We start from the raw sequence: 2,006 nt of genomic DNA on the forward strand, positions 1-2,006 counted from the left end.
ATTCTTTCAAAATGCTACTCCTCCAACAGTTTTAGTCTGATTTCAATATAACTTGGCACACAAGTAGACTACACTAAGATACACAATTCTGTGTATCGGTTTTTGATTTCGATGAATGGTGTTGCCGTGGTTACTAAAAATAGAAATTTCTGTGAAATTCTTTCAAAATGCTACTCCTCCTACAGTTTCAGTCTGATTTCAATATAACTTGGCACACAAGTAGACTACACTAAGATACACAATTCTGTATATCGGTTTTTGATTTCGATGAACAGTGTTGCCGTGGTTACTAAAAATAGAAATTTCTGTGAAATTCTTTCAAAATGCTACTCCTTCTACAGTTTTAGTCTGATTTCAGTATAACTTGGCACACAAGTAATCTACAATAAGATACATAATTCTGTGTATCGGTTTTTGATTTCGATGAACGTTGTTGCCGTGGTTACTAAAAATAGAAATTTCTGTGAAATTCTTTCAAAATGCTACTCCAAATACAATTTTAGTCTGATTATAATATAGATGTGGCATGCAAGTAGACTGCACTAAGAACATATAGAGACTTAATCAAGGATCATTATTCTATTTATTGCTTTTGAAAAGTTTCAATTTCCAACTGCTTAAGTACTTTTCTCTTCCTTTGCTATAAGTACAAACCAGTAGAGCTTCAGTCTCGACAGAGACTTCTGGTTATATTATGTACTAATGTTGATGATACCATCTGAAGTTTGAATGTATTCATGCAGTTTGGATTTGAACCTTCATATTTAATAACTTTTGATTGTTGCAGAAATTATTTGATATTTTTTTCTGTGATTTATAAGTATTTGGACATTCCGCATGTTGGCAGTGCACATATATACATGATCCCTGTGCTTTAATTATTTTCGAAAAAAAATGAATAGATTAAAGCTCTTAGCCATGAACATGTAAACTCAATGTACCTTTAACATGTTTAAGTATAACTAATAGGACAATTTATTTCTGTGTTGAAATAATTGTTTTGAGTGCTATCAATTGTTCTATAAGATTGTTTGTCTACAGTGGAGTTATTAATTATAAAATACTATGTAGTTCACAGTTCACACCTCATTATCTTAATTCTACAGGGATATCCCAGCCAATTAGCCAAGATAAACACAGTGACATTTAATACCCCCTCTCTTTTAAATTACAGACACTCATTGACAAAACAAGTAAATTTTGAATAAAAACATGCAAATTTAAAACACAAGCAGATATGATAAGTATTTTCCTCTTATTTTTATATTAGGTCTTATGATAAGTATTCTCCTCTTATTTTTATATTAGGTCTTAGCTAGTACAATGTCTAGGTTATATTTCAGTTAATTCGTATTTATATAAAAGCACTCAAATCTATTTTTGCTACATATCATTTTCTGAAAGAAGACCAAGTTTATCAAAATCTAAAATATGAAAAAATCTAGACTAGCATGGATATAATGCAAATTTTATTGTGAACATTATTCAAGTTATGATTATAAAAGTTAGGAAATCAACACATATCACTGGGTTGTTTGTCTATGACAATGTCTGGAAATGATTCTACAAAATGATACATAATTTATACTAATAATGTATACACACATATGTAAGAAGGACTGTGAAATTCAAAATAATATGGAAAGCTAATTCTGGGATTGTTTTTTTTTCAGCTGCAGCAGCTGGAAAATCAAACTCTAGTTTGGAAAAAAATGAAAAGAAAGATGAAAAAGAAAGTAAGCCTGATACAAAAATGATGACTGTAAAGGATCTAAAAATGGATTCTCAGACTTTGCAAGCAGTTTCTAGACCTGAATCAAAAACTTGCAACCCACCAAGACAAATTGATGATAGAGCTTTGAAAGATGCTGGTAATAAACCAGGAATCATAGAACAAGATAATTCTCCAGCAAGTCAAACCTCTTCTAATAATCAGAGAGTGCTTCATACTGGTCCATTGCAGCCTCCTGTAAGTCATAATAAAATTAGGGGTCCAGCTACTCAGC

The 2,006-nt window shown here is 31.1% G+C and overlaps 1 protein-coding gene across 1 annotated transcript in view; it reads left to right on the forward strand.

The window, feature by feature from the left end:
* The first annotated feature begins 1,593 nt into the window (after positions 1–1,593).
* LOC134273702 (uncharacterized) overlaps positions 1,594–2,006 on the forward strand; it is an 8,398-nt gene continuing 7,985 nt past the window's right edge. The window contains exons 1-2 of the mRNA XM_062755909.1: positions 1,594–1,609; positions 1,674–2,006. The exon at positions 1,674–2,006 is cut by the window's right edge and continues 1,110 nt beyond it. Of these exons, the coding sequence (XP_062611893.1) occupies positions 1,594–1,609; positions 1,674–2,006 (349 nt within the window). The remainder of the gene's footprint in view (positions 1,610–1,673) is intronic.

This window comes from Saccostrea cucullata, unplaced genomic scaffold (assembly GCF_032062105.1).
Source record: "Saccostrea cucullata isolate Sc308-1 unplaced genomic scaffold, CSIRO_AGI_Scuc_v1 ctg7625, whole genome shotgun sequence".
NCBI lineage: Eukaryota > Metazoa > Mollusca > Bivalvia > Ostreida > Ostreidae > Saccostrea > Saccostrea cuccullata.